Source organism: Caretta caretta, chromosome 1, assembly GCF_965140235.1.
Source record: "Caretta caretta isolate rCarCar2 chromosome 1, rCarCar1.hap1, whole genome shotgun sequence".
NCBI classification, from domain to species: Eukaryota; Metazoa; Chordata; order Testudines; family Cheloniidae; genus Caretta; species Caretta caretta.
The window spans coordinates 292,989,941-293,013,469 of record NC_134206.1 but is presented as its reverse complement, the minus strand read 5'-3'; the positions used below and the strand labels follow the sequence as shown (position 1 = coordinate 293,013,469).

The 23,529-nt window shown below is 39.1% G+C and overlaps 1 protein-coding gene across 4 annotated transcripts in view; it reads left to right on the top strand.

The window, feature by feature from the left end:
- MON2 (MON2 regulator of endosome-to-Golgi trafficking) overlaps positions 1-21,063 on the top strand; it is a 156,879-nt gene extending 135,816 nt beyond the window's left edge. For 3 of the 4 annotated variants that reach the window (XM_048835935.2, XM_048835934.2, XM_048835938.2), the window contains 5 exons: positions 6,081-6,141; positions 8,159-8,282; positions 9,031-9,238; positions 15,444-15,526; positions 19,669-21,063. In XM_048835935.2, coding sequence (XP_048691892.2) covers positions 6,081-6,141; positions 8,159-8,282; positions 9,031-9,238; positions 15,444-15,526; positions 19,669-19,832 — 640 coding nt within the window. In that variant the 3' untranslated portion in view covers positions 19,833-21,063. Of the gene's footprint in view, positions 1-6,080; positions 6,142-8,158; positions 8,283-9,030; positions 9,239-14,319; positions 14,540-15,443; positions 15,527-19,668 lie in introns of those variants that run through there. The other variant, XR_007354601.2, reaches the window with a different exon arrangement.
- The last annotated feature ends 2,466 nt before the right edge of the window (positions 21,064-23,529 follow it).

Here is a 23,529-nt window from a genome sequence, read left to right as displayed (position 1 = left end):
TGCTTACATGGATTATCTTGAAATTTGCTATACCTTGTCGGAGTGTCGTGTAGGATTATTAAAATATCCCAGAGTGCATTGTCCCACATGGTGCTGTGTGCATGGCCTCTGGGCTTCTACACCTCCCTGAGGTGTTATAACCTTGTCTATATTAAGACAGTTTTTTGAAAAGTTTCCACTGAATGTACTTAACACTGTTTGAGCTTCATTAGTGTTAGTAATAGTGGAAGCCAACATTTTAAACATTGTTTCTTCTAAGCCTGCTTATAGTACTTCTAATCAACATGGTACTTCAAATGCTGGTTTATAAACACTTAGGGTTTATTTTGTTGCTAACACCAGTAAAACTAAACTAATACTGACAATGGTGGGAGGCTTTCTTTCTTTGCAAAATTGCAATAGCATAGAACAGATAGTTGCCCAGATTTTCCCAGAGTCCACTGATATTAGCACATCTAAGTGGGGTGGTAGGTGTTGCCATGTAAAGCACAGTGGTGATGGTAGAAAAGTTGCTGTGTGGATGCAAATGGAACTGTTTTTCTTTTAACTAGTTACGGTGATCTTGCCACTTAATCATGATTTTGTAATCAGTTAGGCTATGTCTACACTAAAACTAAGTCTGCTCCCTGATTCACTACCTTTTTTCTCAGCCTTGAATCAAACATCCGGGATTCCTTTGTATGCTCCTTCAATTGTTCTGTCTCTTCTTGGCAAACAACTGGATTGGCTGCCATGATTTGTCTTCCCCCTTTCTATAATCTAGAAGATGCAAAAACAGAGAAATCTCTGGCCAACAAAGTTAAGGACAATAGGGTTATGTGTAACAGGAATAAAAGGAACCTCAACAATGGCATTATCCATTAACGGAACAACTGTCAATAATGCAAAAAAGGCATAAGCATTCCATAAACATTTCTGTTCTGTGTTTGGGAAAAAGTTAGATGATGTATTCATATCAGATGATGATCATGATGAGGAAATACTTTTAACTCCAACAGTAGCTACTAAAGTTAGACACTTTTAAATCAGCAAGTCTGGATAACATGCATCCAGCAGTTTACAAAGAGATGGTTGAACAACTTTCTGAACCATTAGTGTTGATTTTTAGTAAGGCTTAGAACACTGGGAAGGTGGCAGAGGACAGGAAGAAATCTAATGTAGTACCATTCTTTTAAAAAGATAAATGGGATCACCAAATAATAATAGAACTTCCAGTTTGACATTGATCCTGGGGAAAATAATAGACTGGCTGATATGGGACTCAGTTCAAAGATTAAAAGAGGGTAACTAAAGTCAATCAACATGGGATTATGGAAAACAGATTTTTTCAAACTATATTCATGTTTTTGATGAAATTACAAGTTTAGTTGATAATGGTAATAATGTTGATTTAATATACTTTGATTTCTGTAAGGCATTTGACTTGATACCACAAAATGTTTTGATGAAGAAACCAGAGCGATACAATTCAACATGGCACATATTAAATTGATTAAAACCTGACTGACTAATAGGTCTCACAATATAATTGTAAATGTGGGGTTATCACTGAGCAGGTATGTTTCTAATAGAGTCCAATAGGGATTGGTTCTTGGCCCTGTACTATTTTTAATAGTTTTATGAGTGATCTGAAAGAAAATACTAAACTTTTACTGATAGTTTGTAGATGACCCAAAGATTTGGGGGGTGGTACATAATGAAGAAGATAGGTCACTGATACTGAATGACCTGGATCCCTTAGTAAACTGGGTTTAAGCAAACCGTATGTGTTTCAGTATGGCCAAATGTAGGGTCATTCATCTAGGAACAAATAATGTAGGTCATACTTACATGATGGGGCACTCAATCCTGGGAGGGAGTGACTCTGAAGAAAACTTTGGGGTCATGGTGGGTAATCAGTTGAACATGAGATTCCAGGCTAAAAGGACTAATGTGACTTGCATGTATAAACAGGGGAATAGGAGTAGGGAGATTATATTACATCTGTATTTGGCACTGGTGCAAGCACTCATGTGTCCAGTTCTGGTGTCCACACTTCAGGAATGCTGTTGAAAAATTAGAGAGGGTTCAGAGAAGAGGCACTTAGAATCCAAGCCCGCCATAGTGCCAAAATTTGGCTTAGAGATGCAGATAATTAAATGTGGTGGAAGAGTTCCAAAATTAAAACATTAGATTTGGATTGCAACACTTTGCAGCCTTCAGTGATGGAGCAATTAGATGCTGAACAATCTAGATATTGACTTGTGACACATACAAAAGAAGAGAAGAGACACAAGAATGATCAAAAAGATTGGACAATGTGCCTTTCAGTGAAAGACTCAAGGAGTTCAGTCTATTTAGCTTACCAATAGGTGAAGGAGTGATTTGATCACAATCTGTAAGTTCCTACAAGAGGAACCAGAGTAACAGCCGTGTTAGTCTGTATTCACAAAAAGAAAAGGAGTACTCCTTTTCTTTTTATAAGAGGAACATAAATTTGATAATTAAGGGTTCTTCAGTTTATTAAACAAAGGTGTAACAAGATCCAGTGGCTAGAAGTTGAAGCTACACAAATTCCTACTAGAAAGAAGGTGCAATTGTATAAACATTGGAACAACTTAACACAAATTGTGGTGGACTTTTCCATCACTGGAAATTAAGTCAAGATTGAATGTTTTATTGAAAGATATACTCTACTTCAACCACAACCATTGGACTTGAAGCAGGAATTAATGCAGGCAAGTCCTGTGGCCTGTGTCATTTAGGAAGTCAAATTAGATGATCACAGTGGTCTGGCCTTGGGATCTGTGACTTTACCCTTTGTCTCTTGAGTTGGGGTAGATTTGCAATCTACCTGTGGGGCTGGATGTAGGTAGATTTTTTTTTTTTTTTAATGAAACCTAGGTAGAAGAGGAGAAACTAAAGTATATTCAAGGTTGTATGGAGGCAGTTGTTGGTGTTGTCAGAAGAGTCCAGGCCAATGAAAAAATGAAACATTAATTTCTCCGTCAGAGGACATAACATCCTCCAAGCAATAAGGATTGCTTTCTTTACAATGGACATTTAGAGAGAGACAACTACATTGTTTTTTCTAATAAGCCAAAATCATTCTGAACTTTTAAGAGTCAATATGTTATTCCTTTAAGTTAAACTTTAATTTGCACCAACAGAGCAGTGAGTAGCATGCTGGTGTATTACTGCATAACAATAATTCTTAGAGACTTTTTTGGAAGCAGCTTAAACCATTATATGAATTAATATTCAAAACCAGAAAAAATGTGTGCATATGTACATAGACTATAACAACATACAAAAAAACTACATCAAAAGAACACTGAGATTGAAAAGTCAAGCGCTCAAAAGTGGGGACATGCCAGAATTAAGGTTGCTTTTGCAGCCTTTAATTCAGTCTCCCCTATATGTATGCATTTTGATACAACCTTTAATTACATCATTACTACAATTCTTGCATAGACATCTTCCCCATTCAGTGTACACAAAGAGTAGTGCTCGTTGAACGGGTGGCTAATCAATATCTTTATATCCAGCATTTGGCGTGTGGGTCCTGTGCTGGCTTACTGCACGGCACCCAACCTCTGCAGCAAATACAGAATTTTAAATTTTCTTATTCCTTTTTTTATGGCACCCATTACCGCAGTAGCTGAGTGTTTCACAAACATTATTTAATTTAGCTTCACGATATTCCTGTGAGGCAGAGAGATATTGTTTGTAGTATCTAGATCAGTGATCCCCCCTAACTTTTCATGGTCATGCCCCCCATGGCAGCCAGGACCAGGAGCAGATGGGGTAAAGGGGCCAAAACTGGGGCCCCAGTTGGGGGTGGGGCTAGGAATGGAAGCCATAGCAGGGCCACAATTGGGAGCAAGTCTGGGGCTGGGAGCAGGGCTGGGAGCGGAGCCGGGGGCAGAGCAGGACCTCCCCACTTCCCATGGTGGCTGGCCAGGGCCCCCTGTGCCCTCCCAAACATTCATCCGCACCCCTCTGGGGGGGGAGGTGCCCCACAGTTTGGGGATCTTTGGTCTAAATTGTTTTTAAAAACAAGCCAGGAAAAGAGAATTTCTATTTGCGTCATTGTGAACCTTTATATCCATAGCACAGATCTTTACTGCTTGAGCTAATGGAGTAACTGGTAGCAGTAGTAGGCTTTTATCCTCCATTTAGACCAGTCCCAAGCTGGGGATAGGGTACACAGTTTGCAGTGGTTTCTACAAGAATTTTCTAGACAGCAAATGAATGTTAGGACTTGGGCTTTCTGGAGGGGAGTATAGTGGTTACAGACCCTTCTGTTGTTTTCCTCCCGGAAGCCTATCCCCTTTTGGACCTGGCCCCGCTTTCTCTACTTTTATCCACCTCCAGCCTACACTTGTCTGTTCTGCTCCTCATCCCGCTGCATTCAAGTTAAGGTGTCTTTCTTCTCCTCCTCCATGCTGCTTGGCTGCTAGCATGGGAAGCACTGAAAACAAAGGAGAGAGAGTCTCCTTCCTTTCAGTTTTAGTGTCAGGAATCACAGTGGCCCCCAGCAGACAGGATGAGCAATTGCAGGGAAAATCCTGAAGCCTTGGAATTGAGTATGAACAATGTGGTTGGCATAAAGGAGATATGTGGGACTGGAACATGTTCAGTGCAGACAGAATGTTTGGAGAATCTAGCTGCCAAATTCTGAGAGGCTTCCGTTTGCATAGGGTTATAAATTGGCCATATTTGGTGAATTTTCACAGGAGAAGCAAAGTACATGACCCTGACCCCAAAAGGACCCCTGTGCCAACCTTCAAGTCTCTGCTTTTAAAGCATGAAGGTCCTAGAATTTCTCAGTGAAATGATCGTAAGAATTTTTTTAACACTGGCAAAAAACATATTTTCCCCTAACTTCGTCCTCAGAAATTGCGGAATCGTTTTTACTGAATGGTTAAAGCTTGGCAAAGTTATAAGCAACTAAAACCAGTGTCTTACAATGCACAGCATTAGGCAAACTTAACTATAGGAGTCCCTGGATAATAAATTACATAAAAAATGTAAACTCAAATCTGAGGATTGGGTGCTGTCTACTGACAGGACAAAAAGACTGTGCCAACTGTTTTGAAACTTAGAGAAGCTCTCAGCCTCATAAATGAAGGGCACATGCGTTACAGAAGTGATGTGACATCGTAGAGGAGAAAACATGAAATAATTCAGAATTAATTGTTTGTGAAACACCCACAATACTTCAGTTTCATGTCAGCATTATGATTTAAAATATGGAACAAGCCCAAATATTTTTATGGAGTAGAATTCAGTGATGGATGCACTCTTGTTAAACAGGAATGAGAGAAAATGAACATTTTGGTAGTTCAAATTGTGTGTTTTTGTTTTTTTTTAAAAAGAGGGGAGAATATTGTACCAATTACAAAAATCTGGTAGACATGTGGAAAATCATGTAAAATTCAAATGAAGTGCTTTTTAAGGTAAGTTTAAAAATAAAAATGACAAAAATACCATAACCTTGTGTCCAGAGGGGATAAGCAACAATGGTAAAATATGTTTGATCCACTGCGGTGTGTCTGTGGAATCTTTGTAAAGGGTTTACAGTGGTCCTCTACCTTTTCATGGTTGCTATTATGACATGAACAGAAAGGAACCTGTTGGTACACTGATAAATTACTCCTGTACTACAATCTTTATCTTTGCAAATTTCTGATTTTTTAATTGAAATGCTGTTTTAAAAAACACTAATACAGATGATTACAAACACATGCAATAGCTAATGAAACAAAGTACATATCAAAATCATACTGTCAAGGACAAAGGATTACTATTTAAAGTCAATAATCAGCTGGTTTTGTAACACTTTATTATGGTATCTTACATTTTTTAATACAATGTTTTTTTCCTCCGTCCTTTTTAGCTTGTTTTATTTATTCTTATGCTGTAAAGTTTGTATTCTAAAATATTAATTAGTCTCTGGTATATACAGTACTGGCTTTATGTATATCAATATTTGTTATTTTCATACCGTGCGTGCTTCTGTCTCTTTATCTTTACAATTTCCAGAAGATTCTACTCACTTTAAAAGTATAACATAATATTTTCATGTTTCTTTTTAGTATACCTCCAGATAATCTTTCTATTCAAGAGTTTCAGAGAAACGAGAGTATTGATGTTGAGGTGAGGAAACTAGAGTGTTTTTGTATTAGTTTGTATATAAACTAACTAGGAATGTTCAGACTCATAGGTAACTGTCATAAATTAACATCTGGATAAAACTGTGGTTGTTATTGAATTTTACTGACTTTTTGCCAGTAAAAAAAAAGTTGCTGCAACTTTTTTGATCAGTTAAAAAAAAGGTAACAAAACCATGGGTCCAGACTGTGGCTGTCTTTTGGGGTGTGCATAGTGGTGGGAAGTCATGCACAAGGAGTTCTTTGTTGGTATCAGCTGGGGTGCAAGACAACCCCAAGGAGTGGGGAGGAAGTGGGACATCTCTGCCTCCCACACGTTATCTGGCTCTGCACAGAGGTAATGCATGTGGCAGCCTCCTAAGGGATGGCATAATCGCTGCAATTCTCCAGAGTTCACTGAAGCCTCCTGCTGTCCTGAATTAAAAAGTCTCGTTAGGTTTCTCTGAGAAGGTGCAGCTCCATCCAGTCCCATACTCAAGGTCATACTTTAATGGCACAATCTGTCCCATAATTGTTAAATAGAATTATTTCTGTATTCATAAATAGTCCTTATCAAACACTCATAGAGGACCACACTGTGAATCCCTTACTCCCATTTGTGAACTGTTACTCACACAAGTAACTGCTTACCATTTGAGAGTAACATGTTCACAACCTGGCCTAAAGTGAATGCCTCATGTTGCACTTTCTTAAGAGTGAAGCAACACTTGATTAGCCAAGAGATTGTACTCATTCAGTAATCATGATGATTTAAGCAGTGACTGTGTTCACCTCTAGAAAAAAACAAAGAAAGAAAGAACAGGAAAATATGGTCCTTGCTCCAGACACTTTAAATCTGAATGGACAGATGAAGCAACGCAGACTCATAGTGCCCTTGATGACCTCAGGCAGGTTATCAGACAGCACTGCAGTTTAAATAGGTGTGTTATAGTACTTGGTTGGGTTAACGCTGGAAAAGCCTTGGAGAAGGAAGAGACATTTGAATGAAGAGAGACTGGTCGCTTTTCACACCAGGGCAGAGTTAAGAGTTCTAAATTGAAGGGCAGTGATAATTAAGTGCTTTAGCTTCAGTTATCTCCCAAGGACTGCAGCCGGGATATGCAGAGCTCAGGATTAATAATGGAAGCGGGGTCCCCTGTAGTGGCCTAGATCAGTGGTTCTCAGCCTACACAGAAGTCTTCCAGAGGATACATCAACTCATTTAGATATTTGCTTAGTTTTATAACAGGCTACATAAAAAGCACAAGCAAAGTCAGTACAAACTAAAATTTCATACAGACAATGACTGGTTTATACTGCTCTATATACTATACACTGAAATACAAGTGAAATACTTACATTCTAATTGATTTATTTTACAATTATATGATAAAAATGAGAAAGTAAGCAATTTTTCAGTAACAATATGCTATGATACTAATATATTTTTATGTCAGATTTTGTAAGCAAGTAGTTTTTAAGTGATGTGAAACTTGGGGGTATGCAAGACCAATCAGACTCCTGAAAAGGGGTGCAGTAGTCTGGAAAGGTTGAGAGCCACTGACCTAGATCTAGTGTGCAGTAAAACAGATCTACTGATGGGCATGGCACCTAACTCTAAATTCAGTTTGAAGTAAACATTTCAGCAATGATTTTCAAAATTCAGTGGGATCTATTGAGTTATCTGCCCTTCATAAGATCAGGCAGATGCCTAAAATATGAATTTAGAAGCCTAATTTTAAGATCCTATTTTTGAAAAGTTTAGCCATCCTGTATTAGCAATTTTACAACAGTAAGCATAGTAAATATAAAAGATGTTGCTTCTCAAGTTTCACTGAGCATGACCATTATTCATGCTTTATTTGAACATTGCTTTGTTACATTTAATGAATGCATCCAGACTATAACTTTCCGTATCTTGTTCCATTTCTTTAAGTTTATATATGTCTTCTAAGTGTTAGTTATAATTTTAATCACTGAATTTTTCCTAGAAAACAAATTTAAATGTATTTCATTTGTTTTAGGTGGTGCAGCTCATCAGCACAGAGATACTGCCATATGCTAATTTTATTCCCAAGGAATTTGTTGGTCAGATAATGACTATGCTTAATAAAGGTTCAATACATTCTCAGTCATCCTCATTTACGGGTATGTTACCTGAATTATAAACAAAAGATATAAAAACAGTGTAAAAATCCTGTGGAAGGCAAATTAAAATGTGCATATTACAATACTGATTTTACCAAAGATTTTAAACTGCATGTATTACTTTTTCACCAATATCATGAATAAGTTTCCAGCCCACAGAGGTGATCTCAAATACTGTAATTTTTAAATCTATGGGATAACTTTCATGCTATGAAGAATGCATAGTATTTTGTTTGCAACTTTCTGGTAATATTTCTGCATCTTGGGGAAAATATCTTTTTTTAAGGATGCACTCTTGTCTTTGTAGTTACCTAGGCTTTGAGTCCTTTTGTTTGTTTGTTTGTTTAAACTGTCTTCCTCCACTTCCCACTCACTTTGGTCTCCAGCATGCAAGTTAAAATAGGTTCTGGTAATAATTTCAGGCAATTGCAATCCATAAAAAAAAAAAAATCTTGTTCTTTGAAATTAAGTGACCTAGATAAAACTAAGGGGTGTAACTGACTAGACATTGCTTTTAGATTAAAGCTTAATAGCTAAGTTAAACACTAATTGAAAATATGCAGCTGTTTCTGAATTTTATGTACTATTTAAAAATGGCTGTACTGCTATCTTTTTTCAAAATGTGTGCTTTACAGTATTTGTAAATATTTTAAATACTGTAAGTATGATTAAGGCAGCTATTGAAATTAAAAAATACGGTATGTTTACCAAGCTTGTTGCACTATTAAAGATTATTTTACTTTGACAGAAGCAGAAATAGATATTCGAATGAGAGAAGAATTTTCTAAGATGTGCTTTGAAACGCTGCTTCAGTTTTCATTCAGTAATAAAGTCACAACTCCTCAGGAAGGATACATCTCTAGAATGGCACTGTCTGTACTCTTGAAAAGATCACAGGATGTACTGTATCGCTACATAGAAGATGAAAGATTAAGTGGCAAGTGTCCTCTTCCACGGTATGTACTGTTTAAAAACTAAACAAAAAAACCAAACATGCCAATATATTATGGTAGAAAAAAATTTATTTATAATTAAGAATATAATTTGACCCAAAAAAATCTGTGGTGTTCTTCAAGTAGTGTCCATATGGGTGCTCCACTCTAGGTGCAAGACTTCACCAGCCTTCCTCCTTTTGGGAACCGCTTTTACCACTTCCAGTGGGCTTGGGAGTCCATCACTATGGACAAGTGGGTTTTGGGGATAATTTCCTCTTCTCCCTGTCATCCCCCCTTCCCATGAGAAGCTGCTACTGCAGGAAATAGACCCCCTTCTACACCTAGGTGCTATAGAACCAGTTCCTACACAGCAGAGGGGAAGGGGTTTTATTCCAGATAGAGTGGTAGTTGAAGATTCAGCCTAGATTTAAGAGTACTCAATAACTTTGTCAAGGCACAAAAATTCAGAATGGTGACTCTTGCAACAATAATCCCATCACTGGATCAAGGAGATTAGTTCTCAGCCTTCCACCTTCAGGATGCATATTTCCACATTGAAATCCACCCATCCCACAAATGATTCCTATGCTTTACAGTCGGCCAGTACAAATCAATTGCACGCACACAAAATGGGAAATGACTGCGTAGGAAGGAGTACTGCAGAAAAGGACCCTGGGGGTTATAGTGGATCACAAGCTAAATATGACTCAACAGTGTAACACTGTTGCAAAAAAGCAAACTTCATTCTGGGGTGTAAGTAAGACGAGAAATAGTTTTCACTCTATTCCTCACTGATAAGGTTGCAACTGGAGTATTGTGTCTAGTTCTGAGAGCTGCATTTCAGGAAAGAAGTGAACAAATTTGAGAAAGTCCAGAAGAGAGCAACAAAAATTATTAAAGGTCTAGAAAACATGACCTATGAGGAAAGATTGAAAAAATTGGTTTTGTTTAGTGGAAAAGAAAAGACTGAGGGGGGGACATAATAGTTTTCAAGTACATAAAAGATTGTTACAGGGAGGAGGGAGGAAAAAATTTCTCCTTAACCTTAGGATAGGACCAGAAGCAATGGGCTTAAATTGCAGCAAGGGCGGTTTCGGTTGGACATTAGGAAAATTTGTGTCAGGGTAGTTAAGCACCGGAACAAATTGCCGGCGGAGGTTGTGGAATCTCCATCATTGAAGGTTTAAGAACAGATTAGGCAAACACCTGTTAGGAATGGTCTAGTTTTACATAGTCCTATCTTGAGCGTAAGCAACTAGAATAGATGACCTATTGAGGTCCCTTCCAGTCCTACACTTCTATGATTTTCAGTACAGGGTGCTCCATTTTGGCCTATCATATGCCCCACGGGTATTTTCAAAGATCATGTCAGTAATAGTGGCTCATCTCTGAAGGAATGCAATTTTGGTGTTGCCTTACCTAGATGATTGGCTTTGGAAAGGACACTCCTGGGAGGTGACTTCTCAGACAATGTACGAAGCCATAGAACTCTTCCTGAAGCTGAGCCTGCAATTGAGCAATCTGAAGTCCACGTTGACCCCTGTGCAAAACAGCCTCCTCCCAATGCACAGGTTTATGTCCCCTGCAAACTTAATCAGTAAGATTCCAATCAGCCCTTAGACCCTGGTCAGGCACTGTCTCTGGCTCCTGGGGAATACAGTGTCTGGCAGTTTCATTATAGATCACTAAGCCCCTACCAAATTCACAGTCCATGTTGGTGACTTTCACAGTCATAGGATTTTAAAAATTGTAAATTTCATGACTTCAGCTATTTAAGTCTGAAATGTCACTGTGTTGTAATTTTAGGGGTCCTGACCCAAAAAGGAGTTGGGGAGTTCGGGGGGAGTTGCAGTGTTATTGTAGCGAGGGTTGCGGTACTGCTACCCATACTTCTGTGCAGCTGCTTGTGGCAGTGTTGCCTTTGGAGCTGGGCAGCTGGAAAGTGGCGGCTGCTGGCCAGTATCCCAGCTCTGAAGTCAGAACCGCTGTCAGCAGCAGCGCAGAAGTAATGATGGCATGGTATGGTATTGCCACCCTTGCTTCTGCCTGAAGAGCTGGGCTCTCAGTCAGCAGCTGCCACTCTCCAGCCACCGAGCTCTGAAGGCAGCAGCGCAGAAGTAAGAATGGCATGGTATGGTATTGCCACCCTTACTTTTGTGCTGCTGCTGGCGGGGGTGCTGCCTTCAGAGCTGGGCGCCCGGCTAACAGCCGCCGCTCTCCAGCCCCCCCAGCTGTGAATACAGCACAGAAGAAAGGGTGGCAATACCACGATCCCCCTAAAATAACCTTGTTGGACCCCCCCCTTGCAACTCCCTTTTGGGTCAAGACCCCCAATTTGCAAAATGCTGGTCTCCCCCCCATGAAATCTGTCCAGTATAGGGTAAAAGCACACACAAAGGCCAAATTTCACAGTCTGTGATGCTTTTTTCATGGGCATGAATTTGGTAGGGCCCTATAGATCACACATGACTGCTTATGCGATGTATTTAAGGGTAGCTCAGGATGGTTTATTCGCTTAGCAGTCAGTCTCAACATGTTGCTTTCCATACCCAGTTCTGTAAAGTTGGTGGAAAGATCCTCACAACCTGTGTGCGGGAGTCCCCTTCATCTGTACTCCCCCCAAGGACTGTCATAATGACAGATGCTTCTCTGTTGGGATGGCGTGCGCATCTAGACACCCAACAGTTCAGGGTAGGTGGACGCCCCAAGAAACTTCTCTGCATATCTTCCTCCTGGAACTCAGTGTTACCCTGGAAACAGAATTTAGGTATGCTCCCAGTAGCTCACCTCGTGACCCCTCCAGGGTTTACCAAAAGCTCCCTCAAAACAACCCACCTATTAACCATCAGGTATGAATCTCCAGGGTGGCTAAAGCAATTCCTGGAGGACATGGATACAGACTTCTAATAAATGTTTGACGCAGGTAGTATCTTTTCAAAATAAATCACCCTTTTATTGGTGCAAACACAAATCCTTAACACAATAATACAAATCCCCAACACAACAGGCTGAAGCGCCCCCCAGAACTATATTACCACACAGTTTGACATGATGCTAAGTGACTGCACTCTGCTTATGGTGATCAGTCATTCACAGGCCACTGACTGTTCATGATAAGTCTTCAGATTATTCCTCTCTGATGTTCTTCTGCTGTCCTGCTCCTGGTCTTTTCCCTCTTTAGTGAACTGCTCCTGGTCTTTTCCCTCTACTGGACTGAATAGATAGTACCAAACAGGCAAAGCAAATGAACAGAACACTGATGTCCTCTGTACTACTTCTTATATCCTTTTCTGACAGGCTTGATTGACATGTTCTTTTGCTTGCTTTTGCTAATAACTTTTTGTCAGAACTCTCCAGAGCACATACCACTTATAACATTTATTTTTAACATATCTGGTTTCATGATCAAAATTACCTCATTACTTGCCATTTTGTAACACAGTTTCTAATATACCTAGTCTTATGATCAACAACTGCCTTGTTGCAGGTTGTCCATGCCACTTTGCAACATTGTCTCTAACGTACCCAGAAGGTGTCCAACCTCATGGTCAACTTTATCCACCACTGTTTTCCCTGTCAACTTCTTCCCTGTCAATTTCAGTACTACATAACCTACAGCTTTCATCTAATAGTGGAGAGACTCTTGCTTATTCAAAATGGAGGCCGGGGATACAAGATGGAGTCTGGGGCCTTCAAAAAGGGGTTTATCTGGTATCAAGAGCAGGCAGATGCGCATGTCTCCAGTTTCCTGCCACTAATTAGAGGCAAAAACATAAAGGTCATGACTGACAACATGTCATAAATGTTTTATGTAAACCAGCAAGGAAGAGTAAGATCCCCCTCCCTTGTGCTGAGGCTATAAAGCTTTGGAATTGGAGTATATGCAATCAGATTTTTATCACAAAATACCTTCCAGGAGTTCAGCATGTGACCGCAGACAGACTCAACAGGCACTTCTCTCAAGACCATGAGTGGGAGATAGATTAAACCATACTTCACCACATATTCTACCAATGGGTACTCAGGTAGACATTTTCACCCCAGCAATAAACAGGAAATGCACCCAGTTTTGCTCCAGAACTAGTCAGCATCATTGATCCCTGGGGAATGCCTTTCGCTTCCAGTGGTCGCTGGGTCTTCTGTATACGTTCCCCCCAACTCCTCCAATATCCAGAGTCCTACTCAAAAAGGGACAAGGCCAGAGTTGACAAACATGGTGTCCTTATCTGATACAGATGACAGTGTTCTGCCCAATTACTCTTCATGCCACTCCTCCTCTCCTCTCATAGAAGAGTGGAGAGATCCTTCACCCCAGTCTTAGAATCCTTCACCTCAAAGCATGGCTGGTCGGTGATTCATGGGCATAGAAAATGCCTGTTCACAGCAAGTAAAAAGGGGGCTACTGCACAGCAGAAAACAGTCTACACCCTACACTTACAAAAATGGACAAGATTTGCCCATTGGTACAATCTCAAACACATTGCACCAACAACCGCATTGCTGCCAGACGTACTGGACTACATTCTAGAACTACAGACCTCGGGGTTATCACCGAGTTCCATTAGCATTCATCTGGCAGCCAGCCTCCAATAGAAGGTTACGCTATATCAGCCCACCCAACGACAATGCGGTTCCTCAAAGGCCTGTGCAACCTTTTTCTGCCAGTTAAATGCCCTACTACAGTTCAGAACCTCAGTTTGGTTCTACCGATCTCATAATCTTGAAGCACCCACTGACATACAAACTCACTCTGAAATCTGTTTCCACCTCCAGCCTTTCTTAAGAATGTTCCTATCATTGAAATATTTAAAACCTCAACACGAGCTTCTATGCATACATTTGCTGAATGCTATGCTATAATTCACCACTCTGCTTCTGATACTGTGTTTGGCTCAGCAGTACTTTCTTACACACTGAATTAGACTCCAAAGCCGCCTCTTCCTTAAAAGGGAACTTCTCTGTAGTCACCTAGAGTGGAGAACCAATAGGGACACTACTCGAGGAAGAAGAAATGGTTACTCATCCCGTGCAGTAACTGCAGTTCTTCAAGATGTATGACCCGATGGTGCTCCACTACCCACCCTCCTTCTGCTCTGCTGCAGTTACCTGTCATGGGGCTTCATGGTAGAGAAGGAACTGACGATGGTTAGTCTGTGCAATGCTATATAGCAACACCATGGAGCACAAGGTGGAGTAACACGCATGCTCAGGCCGAACAGACACTGCTATGAAAAATCTCCCATGGAAGTACAAGGGGCACAAATGCTCCTAGAGTGTGGACACAGAGGGACACATCTCGAAGAACTGCAGTTACTGCACAGGGTGAGTTACCATTTCTTATGGAAGAATGTGTAAGGGCAGGGAGTTTCAGATCAAATGTCAATGCCAAATTTGGGAAGCTTTTGATTGGAAGGACCTTAAGAAGCGGTTATCCTCAGGGCTATTACCCAGAGTTCAGGAGTGCAACATATAGTAGTACAATTTTCAGAGACAATGAAATACAAGTTTCTGTAACCATCTCTTCCTTTATTTCTAGTAGAGGTATTGATAGGTTGATGAGAAAATAATCAAGTTCCTAAAAATAAAATAATAGCAAAGTAGCAGTATTCTGAAGCATTATTCATACCATAATTGTTGAAATAGAAAGCTGAACATAAATATATTGTAAAATTTTTAAAGGTACCAATGCCCTTTCTTAATCTGAAACATTTTTGGTAAATAATTCCTATAAAATATGATAAGAGCTTAAAGAAAATTTCACTGTATCCTTGTAGCTATCTCCCATTGTAGTCTACATCCTTTAATCTTGCTAGAGCCTTCTTTACCCAAACACTTAAATAACTTAGGCATCTCAGTCCCATTCAAAAGCTTTTGCAAATTTTATCCATTGAGTACATGATTGAATAAATTACTTTTGTGGGACTATTTATATGCTTGAAGTTAAGCACATATATTAGTGTTTGCATGATTGAGGCCTATATATTGACATTTCTAAAAATTAAATTAAATATAAATTGGTCACAGGTGGGGAAATGGCATCAGCTAAAGATGAATGTTAATTACAGCATTAAATAACCTTTGTTTCACTGGGTTGTGTCCCAAAGGTTTTATTGTTCAAAACTTGGTTTTGTATTTGCTATATAAAAGTCAACAGAAGAATCATATTCTGGGAAACATTTTTTGAAATTGTACAGTTGATGATAGTTTATATTTTTTCCCCTTGTAGGCAGCAAGTAACAGAAATCATATTTGTTTTAAAAGCTGTCAGTACTCTAATAGATTCACTTAAGAAAACTCAGCCTGAAAATGGTAAGTTGTTTTAATCAGAAGTCTAAACAAAATTGTGGATGTAATATGTTTGTGCAAAAATCGCTATTTCCAAGAAAAGTATCCTCCATAAGATTCTTAATTTGCCCTTTCAAGTAGAAAGTAGAAATTTTTAAAACATCTCTTTAATAGGTCCATCAGCCTACATCTCTGAGATGTAGATGACATAAAATAATATCTAACTCTTATATAGAGCTTTTCATCAGTCGCTCTCACAGCACTTTACAAAAGAGTATCACTAGACTAGAAAGCTTCCAGCTGTTGTACCAATGCCCTTTCTTAATCTAAAACATTTTTTGGTAAATAATTCCTATAAAATATGATAAGAGCTTTAAAAAAAATGTCATTCTATCTTTGTAGCTATTTCCCATTGTAGTCTACGTCCCTTAATCTTGCTAGATTCTTGTTTACCCAAACCATATTCTATTCAGTCTTACAGCTCTCATTCACTATTAGGTCCATTAAGATTAAGATAGTCATTTATGTAACGTGATAGGGATAAGTTTACTTTTTCTAAAGATACTGTCTGTGTAATATTTTTACTTCTGAGTGTTGGCTACACGAGCAGAACTCCTGTTGCTTTTAGAACATTTTTGGTCCCTATGGGCAGTGTTCACCAATAGTCTTAACCATTGCTCTTGGAAAACTTACATCCAGGTCATTCTTCACCATAGTCAATTAACCATTGTATTCCAAAATCAAAAGTAAAACTTCAAGCTGTTGGAAAAAACTTTCTTAGGACAGGGAGCTCAAAATAGACAGCAAACTAAAGAAGGCATATAGTTTAAAACTCCCAGCTGTTGAACTGGATGAGAAGTACTATCATGGATATTACATGTGTTGTGCTGTCCTTTCATGCCCTCTGCTCTTGCATTCTGGAAGGGTTCTGAAATTGACAAGAGGCCTGGTTAGTGAAAAGCTTCAAAAAGACTCTTGCAACTATCACTTTGGATGGCTAATTGCTTTTATTTTCCTCTCCTACCCCAATCAGAAGCACATTTTTAACTGTCACTTTTCAAGGAGGCTCACATTTTTTTCAGGCATGATCACATTCCTTAAAGTGCCACTTGAAAACTCCCTGAAAACTTTCTCTACATTTTTTTAGCACGAACAGAAGAGAAAAATACAAAACTAAGGAAGCTTTCAACAAGAATAGAATGGACACTGTTAAAAAGCTGCTGCTTTTTGCCAACTCTGGAAGTCTATAAAATCATACAGAAATTTTCTGCAGTGCATTACTGAAATAATGTGCAAAACAAGAGCAAAATATGGTAGATTCCACTTAATAGCAGTCCTGATATTAACAACTTCCAGTTAATAGCAACGTTTTGCCAGGAACCAGTCCCATCACGTTGACTTAATGGGATTCAAATAGTAGCAACTGCATGACACTACTGAGAATTTTTTTTGGTAGAAAGGTCCCAGCCACAGGCAGGTTTGTGGAGCTTCCATAAGGGAAGGAAGCACTGGGACGTGCCTTCCCTGGCTGTAGTTCCACAAACCCGACTGCACCCAGAGACCTGCTGCCAGCAAAGGAGGTAACAGATTGGGGTGCCTGTATCTCCTGCCAAAATCCCAGCACTGTGGGTTGGGAGGGGAGGTTGTGGGCAGATTAGCAGCAGGATGGGGAGCTGCATCCCCGATGCTGGGGCTTTCCACAGGGAATGGTGGTTCTGGGGACACATGGAGCTGCGTGGTACCTTTCCATGCGCTCTCAAGATTGTACCCGCATGTCCCAGCACTTTCTTTCTTGGCCACAGCCCCACAAACCTGCCTTCCATTTGTTGGCAACTTCTGGATAATGGAAACTTTTGCTGGAAATCAAGTGTTTGTTAATAAGCGGAATCCACTGTATCTGAGATTTTCTATCCAGTTTATGATCCTAAAGCATAGTATGCATTACATTAAACCCTGGAGACCTACTAACCTGAAAATGCTTTAGCTTTATATAGTAGATGGTTAACTTGCGCACAAAGCCACAACATACCTTCATTGTCTGTCAGCTCTTCCTTTGTGAGGCAGGATAGTCATCTTTGTGTATCTACCCCATCCCTGATAAATAGGTGGTTCTTAAAGTAGTTGTCCCAATGGGTGTGCGAGTGTTTAGTAGCACACTTCAGGTGTTGTGTGTGTTTGGTAGCAGTGTCTGCCGCTGCACCTAATACATCCTTGTGCTCCAGTCTGAAACCTGCTGCCACTCCAGTTTTTTCCTCAGCTGCCTGTGCTAGAGACAGAGTATTGCAGTGTCAGTTAACTTCAAATTAGCTAGCTTGCCAGTCTGATTTTTTTTTAATTTAAACTTTTTAATGAAATATTTATTAATTTCCCACACACAAACTACAGCAAGGGCCTGTCTGCAGTTTGTGGGCCATATGCAGCCTGTACGTTTGTAAGACCTCATCCCAGACTTCATTCCCAATGCCTTCAAGCCTGGCTCAAGCACAGCTTGTCCAAGAGGGTGTCTATCTCTGATCTGTCAACTCTCCGTGAGTGGAAGAATCCCTGCAAGGTATGCTTGCATTCATCCCCCGCAAGGACCAGCATCACAGATGCCTCTCTGTTACGCTGGCGAGCTCACCTCCATGGTGACTTCATGGCACAAGGCAGGTGGATCCATTAGGGTCCTGTTCTTCACATCAATCTATTTGAGCTCAGAGCAGTTCAATGTAAGTGCAGTCATTTTTTACTCAAAATCAAGGGTCACTCAGAAGAGACATGATGGACAACAGAGCTACCATATATTATGTAAACTGCTGAGGAGGAGCACAATTCCAATCCTTGTGCACAGAAGCAATGAAATTTGTAACTGGTGCATAACCCACCAAATCAACATCTCAGTGGCATTTCTGTTAGGTCTGCGAAGCATCACTGAACAGACATTTCTGTGAAGACTACAAATGGGAGCTGAGCTATCCTATCCTACGGGTAGTTCTCAGCTATGGCTGTCTAGGGATAGACTTCTTCCTGGTGCCATGCAACAAGAAATTCACACAATTTTGTGAGGCGCGGGGAGGGGAACACCACCATAACTCATTAGGAGATGCCTTCTTCACTCCTTGGCCACTAAGGATATGTCCACACTGCAATTAAAAACCCATAGCTGGCCCAGGCCAGCTGACTTGGGTTCACGGGAGTTGGGCTAAGGGGCTGTTTAATCACAGTGTAGATGTTCGGGCTTGGGCTGGACACTGAGCTCTAGGACACGGCAAGGTGGAAGAGCACTTCAACGTGTTTGGTAGAAAATAATCTTCAGCTACTTTACAATTCAGAATCGCCAACTACCAGACATTAATGGTGAAGTACAACCATACAAATTATGTCAGGCTGAACTCCTTTATTGAATATCTACCAGCAGAACACACAGAGCAATTCCAGGCAATTATTGTAGAAGGCCAACTGCTCGCCATACCATCTCTGCAGGCCTCTCTTGACACTGCTGATACTGCCATTCAGTCTATTTCTAAGGCAGTAGTTTTGAAGAGGACCTCCTGGCTTCAGCTCTCAGGATTTCCAGAGGAGGTCCAGAATATGGTACTAAACTGTTCACTGACAGCACAGGATGAGTGCACACATTAAAGGACTCCAAAGGCCACTTTACATTTTCTCTGAGGATCTATCCTTGGAGGTTGTTAAGGCCTGCCTTGACAAAGCCTTGGCTGGGATGATTTAGTTGGTGTTGGTCCTGCTTTGAGCAGGGGAATGGACTAGATGACCTCCTGAGGTCTCTTCCAACCCTAATATTCTATGATTTATACATGTACCCAAAAGAGAGAGTTTAGTAGGTCCCAGACAGCACAGAGGTCCTGCCCCGTTCAATTCTCAGAGGATATATGAACTTCAGTGCAAGAGACAAAGATTCCAGAGGAGAAAACCACCCACTTCCCAATATTCAACCTCACAAATCTTCCACCTCGTAGCACCAATTTTGACAGGGTGGTTGAGGTCCTGAGCTGCTCTCCCCTTTTTATATTAAAAAAAATACCATTTGGGGTTCAATGAGATATTGAGGTAAAAATCTGGTGTCGCATAGCTTTTAGTGTTTTTCTTTACATATTAAAAATGCTTTTCTACTGTAAAAATATGAACAATATTACATTATTGCATTTTGTACTTTTCTGTTACAGTTGATGCAAACACATGGGCACAAGTTATTGCGTTGTACCCAACTTTAGTTGAATGTATCACTTGCTCATCCTCGGAAGTCTGTTCAGCTCTCAAGGAGGCACTAGTTCCCTTTAAGGACTTCATGCATCCACCAGCACCCAAGGTACAGAATGGAGAGTCTTGAAAAGATAAAACTTTTTTATTTTTGAAAGAAAAAAAGTATCCCAAAAAAGAATGTTTGTTCCTAACTGAGACTTCTCTGAGGAAATCTCTTGTGACTAGTACTTGGCAACCAGCGTTGATCTCCTTTCAACTGTACTAACAAGAGCTTTGTAATTCATGCATACAAGCTTACAGCTCAAAGGTTCCAGAGTGAGTAGCAGTGCAAGCCTTTAATAAATTTAACTGACTAGATGGAATCAGTTGTAACCTAATGTACTTGCTACAATATATTGAAGTGGTGACTGAAAAGTGGGCTTATGTATAGCTTGTGGTGTATGTGTTAATGATGTAATTTAAAAAAAGTATTTCAATTCAGTCAGATTTATTAGGCTGGTGTTTTGCACCCTTTTTTCAAGTACAAAATTGTACTAAAATTTTATGCAAGATGGTACTGTAACATTCCATATGATTATCTGTAACCAGCCTTTGTAAACAAAGGGAACTGATGAACTTGTGTGTATAATAAATGGTACAGTTCTGTATAAAATAGTTGCATTTATTATTTAAATTCTTTTTAAAATATTGATAATGTTAAATGCTTGAAAATGTATTTATTATGAATACTAAGTTGTATGCTTGCATTTTTACTTACAATTTGCCTTCATAATTGGCAGATATGGTTATTCATATCTCATCATGCAGTTAATTTTTTGCTTATTTGAATGTATCTTATCTCAACAAAGAGATCATATGATGACAGACAGCAGCAAATAGCCAATGATCTGCTGATTTCAAACTTTAAAGTAGATGATTTGAAATGAGTTGAATATGTGGAAATATACTGTAGCACTCCAACTCTACCGTACCTCACATCACAAAATATTTGTTTCAACATATTCATTTACGTAAGTCTATCCATTTTTATGTTTGTTTTTGGTGGTAGTTGTCCTGCTTTACAAGAATGTTTCATATTTGGGATTTATATCTCTTTTTTGCCCATAATGTTAGTTGTCATTGTCTTTGAATTATGATCCAAGAAAGGTGATTTCAAATATCTGATATATTTGGCTGTAACTTTCTTTGTTTGTTTCAGTAATCTTAAGCACTCTGTTTTGTACTGTCTTTTCAGCCCAAACAATAATTGTTCTAACCTTCAAGTATAAAATGTGCGCGTGATATAAACCATGAGAAGTGTATTTTTGAAGATTGTTATTCATTTAGAAGTGCAGTAAACTTTCTGTCATGAAGTAAAATGTGAATTTTCTCTTTCATGTACTACATAGTTGAAGCAGAATACTTTTGAGTACTATTCTTTATAAAGCTGAATTGTGATATAGCATATTATATTCCTATTCACTGAATTGTTTCAGTAATATTTCACCTGTATTTAGGTATTTATTATCATCCATATGAAGCGCTTTAAAACATAGCTTTAAAACCATAAAAGTCGAAAGTTAGGATCCTACGTCCACAGTTAGGCACCTATCTGGTTTTTCCAAAGTGCTGAATTCTTAGTAGCTGCTATTGTCCTGGCCCAGTGCAGGGGACTGGACTAGATGACCTACGGAGGTCCCTTGCAGGCCTACATTTCTATGATTATATGAAACCAGATGAGGTCCTTGGGAGGAGTTGACTGCTCAGTGCTTTTTAAAATTGGGCAGACAACTTCCTATGGATTTAATAGGTTAACTTTAGGTTCCGGACTTTTAAAATATTGTGCAGATATTAAAAACAAGGATCATGCATACACTTTTATAGGTTAAAGGATATCCATTGGTTTATGTGAATAGCTTAGGGTTGCTAACCCTCCAGGATTGTCCTGAAGTCTCCAGGAATTAAATATTAATCTTTAATTAACAATAATGTCATATGATGAACCCTCCAGGAATATTTCCAACCAAAATTGGTAACCTTAGAATTGATGTATAGTTGGAGGAATTGCTAGTAGAGTGTTTCATTATGAATTGGCCAGAATTAGAGAATCTGTAAGTGCATAGTACTATGCAACCACAGTTTTGAAATGCTTGCTCGTTTTATGCTCCATATTATATTATTTATTATTCTCATTTTAAAAATAGAAAAATAGGAGAGAGTGAACTTTCCTTTACGTTTCATTTTCCATCATTGGGGATTTTTAAGAGCAGGTTGGACAAACACATGTCAGGAATGGTCTAGATAATACTAAGTCCTGCCTTGAGTGAAGGGGACTGGACTAGATGACCTCTTGAGGTCCCTTCCAGTTCTGTGATTCTATGATTTTAAACTACAATAAATGCACAACAGGCTTTAAAACCTTGTGTATTTCTCAGTGAACAAAGTTGTATGGAATTCTGTCTTCAAGCTTGGATAAACAAGTTTCTTCCCTAGCTTTGGAGAACACAAATTTTGTATTAGGAAACCAAATATTTTCCTTAACATCTGAATTTGGGTAGGTCTTGCAATGTTTTTGTTCATTTTTAGTGTAAAAATAGCTAATTTTGAGAAGCCGTTCCAAAATGCCACAATATGGAAGCCTATACACCAAATGAACGTCCTCTAAAACTGAAAATCTGAAAATAACTGCAGTATTGATGAAAGCAACATACTTTTTAGGGCCAGGTCTTGTTGACTTCAGTAGAAGGATGGTCAGGGCCCATAGTGTTACTTACAATTACTGGGGGGAGGGGGAGAGGGGTTTGGTTTTTTTAATTTAGAATTATCTATTTTAGCTAGCTATGTCAGAGCTCATTGTTTTTAATTCCTATTTATTTTATTTGGGAAAGCAGGCTAAAGATGCATCAGACCCAATAAAGGATAACAGTATATGCTCAGTACAGTGAACTTTTTTCAGCTTGATCTGTATAAAACATCTTCTGTTTTATTTGTCTATATTCTTTGTTTCTAGAACTTAGTGTACTTTATAACCGGGGGGTGGGAGGCACACCTTTTAAGAGGCATTTAAAACCAACTACCTTCTACTTATTAGCTTATTTTTCCTCCCCTTAGTCACCAAATTATTCTTAGGGCATCTGGAACTCACCTTAAAGCTGAGGTCTAATCTAGTCAGACATTCTTACCCTTTTTTATATACATGACTAGCTTATGAAAGCTAACAACTTAAGCATTTCATTTAGAAGGACGGCTTTTCACTGTGGATGAAAGTCAGCCTCTTTACAATGTCATCTTGCTCATTTATAACTCTAGTATTACTTACGTTTGAAGTATTGCTTTCTTTTCCTCTATTGAGGGTTCTTGTTTTCTAATAAATATGGATACAGGAGCACTGATACAGTCTTTTTGGATTCATAGAATTTTTATTTTATCAATATTTCTAGAAATGGAGGTTCTGTACATCCTCTGAGAAATATCTTAACCAGTAAAAATGTAGACCCTGAAGCTGCACTATACATATGTATAAGTTTAACTTTATATACATGAGTAGTAGTCCTATTCAAATCAGTACTCTCACATGAAGTAAAGTATGTGCATCCATATTTGCAAGGTTGGAGCCTAACTTATTTTAGTGTAAAATTCACTAAAATGTACTGGATCTGCAAAAGTAGCTGGGGAGTCAAGGTAATTCTTATAGCCTTATGAGGATAACTTCTTGAGCTCCCTTCCTGCAATGTACTATAAGGCTCTAGATTCTGTGGGAAATGTCTTCCAGTAATTATAAAATTACTAAATACAACCACCACCTCCCAAAAAATGATTGGGAGCCACGAGTGAAAATGTGAAAG